At 50.5% G+C, this 1428-nt stretch overlaps 1 protein-coding gene across 1 annotated transcript in view; it reads right to left on the reverse strand.

Moving 5' to 3' along the window:
• The window catches only part of Ercc6l (ERCC excision repair 6 like, spindle assembly checkpoint helicase), a 13604-nt gene extending 12725 nt beyond the window's left edge, over positions 1-879 (reverse strand). Inside the window, exon 1 of the mRNA XM_031365927.1 lies at positions 687-879. Coding sequence (XP_031221787.1) covers positions 687-754 — 68 coding nt within the window. The 5' untranslated portion in view covers positions 755-879. The remainder of the gene's footprint in view (positions 1-686) is intronic.
• Positions 880-1428: the final 549 nt, after the last annotated feature.

Here is a 1428-nt window from a genome sequence, read left to right on the forward strand (position 1 = left end):
AGATACATGTGGTAGCTAGAAGAGAGCATAGGATCCTGTAGGACTGGAGTTATAAAACGGTTGTGAGCTACTATGTGGTTGCTGGAAATTGAACCTGGGTCATCTAGAAGAGCAGTCAGTGTCTTAACCTCTGAGCGATCTCTTCAGCCCTGCACTATAATTTTTAATAGTTAAATATTCCTCTCCACAGACTTCTAAGCTCCAACTTAGCCACCTGGTGAGAGCGTATTCATTCACAGGGCTTAATGGTTCTTTTGGGGGCATATGTCTTCCCTTCGCTCACTGACCATTAAAATTGGCCACCCTTTCCTTTAATGCCAACACTCTGGTCAGGAAATGAAACATTTTACAGCATCCATCAAACACCATAAAGTATTTCTTTTTCAGGTCCTATTTTCACTACCCGATTGCTAACAACTTGGGGACTATTTTTCCTCTTTTCGCCCCGGTCTGACGGCTGTCAAAGACTTCATCCGTTATTTGAAATTCAGGCTCTTCAAGAGTTCATAATCGAGTTATTTGACTTAAGCGTTACTTGACTAGGCGCAAGGAAGCGGGGGTGGCCTCCCCCGCATTAGAAATCTGGTCAAATCCACAAGCAGTTCCTAGGGGGAGGTGGGAGCCACTCCACCTCAACCCCAGTCTAGGGACTGCAAGCTAGAACCCGTCCGGAGATCCAAGCATACCTCAGGTAACTCTGAGCCAGTTGTGGGCTCAAAGTCTCCACTTCCGCTAAGCCTTGGGAAGCCTCCATGGCCAAGGAATCCGGATGGCCAAGGAAAGCAAACTCCCAGTGAAAGCCGCGCTTGAATTTCGCTCGCTTCCGCCTTACCCAGGCTGGGCGTAGGAACTCGACCCGTAGAGCCAACTGCCGGCCGCGACGCGGGCCAATTCAAGATCTGCCGCTCGAGCGCGGTTTTCCTGAGCCCCGCCCAGGAAGGTCTTGCGCCTGCGTCCTCGAGCACTGGCGCTAGCTACGTTAGCTTCCTTTGGCCGTACGTTTGGGGGCTGCTAATTCACGTGACCGGTGGTCATTTCAGGCCCATCCTAACTGCTTGGCGCTGAGTATGAATGTTGAGTACTGGAGAGCGAAGGAAAGGAGTTGAGAGCGTGAGTGAAATGCGCGCTTGTTTCTTTTGTCCTTGTGAGTGGAGGCTATCTTATTGTAACGGCCCATAGAGATCTCCTTTGCCCCTTTCCCTCCCTGCCAGTGCTTGACACTGAACACACTTGGAATTCACGCACCGCACCTAGAGGTGCAATCCTGCAACCTAAAGCTGACACTGAGGAAGGAATTTTCAAAGACAAAGCCTAAGCTGCTCGTGGTGATGCACACCTCTGATAGCAGTGCTTAGAAGGCAGAGGCAGAGAGACAGGAGGATCTCAAGCTCCAGCCCAGACTGTGCTTGCATATAAGCAAGACCCTGT

This window comes from Mastomys coucha, chromosome X, assembly GCF_008632895.1.
Source record: "Mastomys coucha isolate ucsf_1 chromosome X, UCSF_Mcou_1, whole genome shotgun sequence".
Taxonomy (NCBI): domain Eukaryota; kingdom Metazoa; phylum Chordata; class Mammalia; order Rodentia; family Muridae; genus Mastomys; species Mastomys coucha.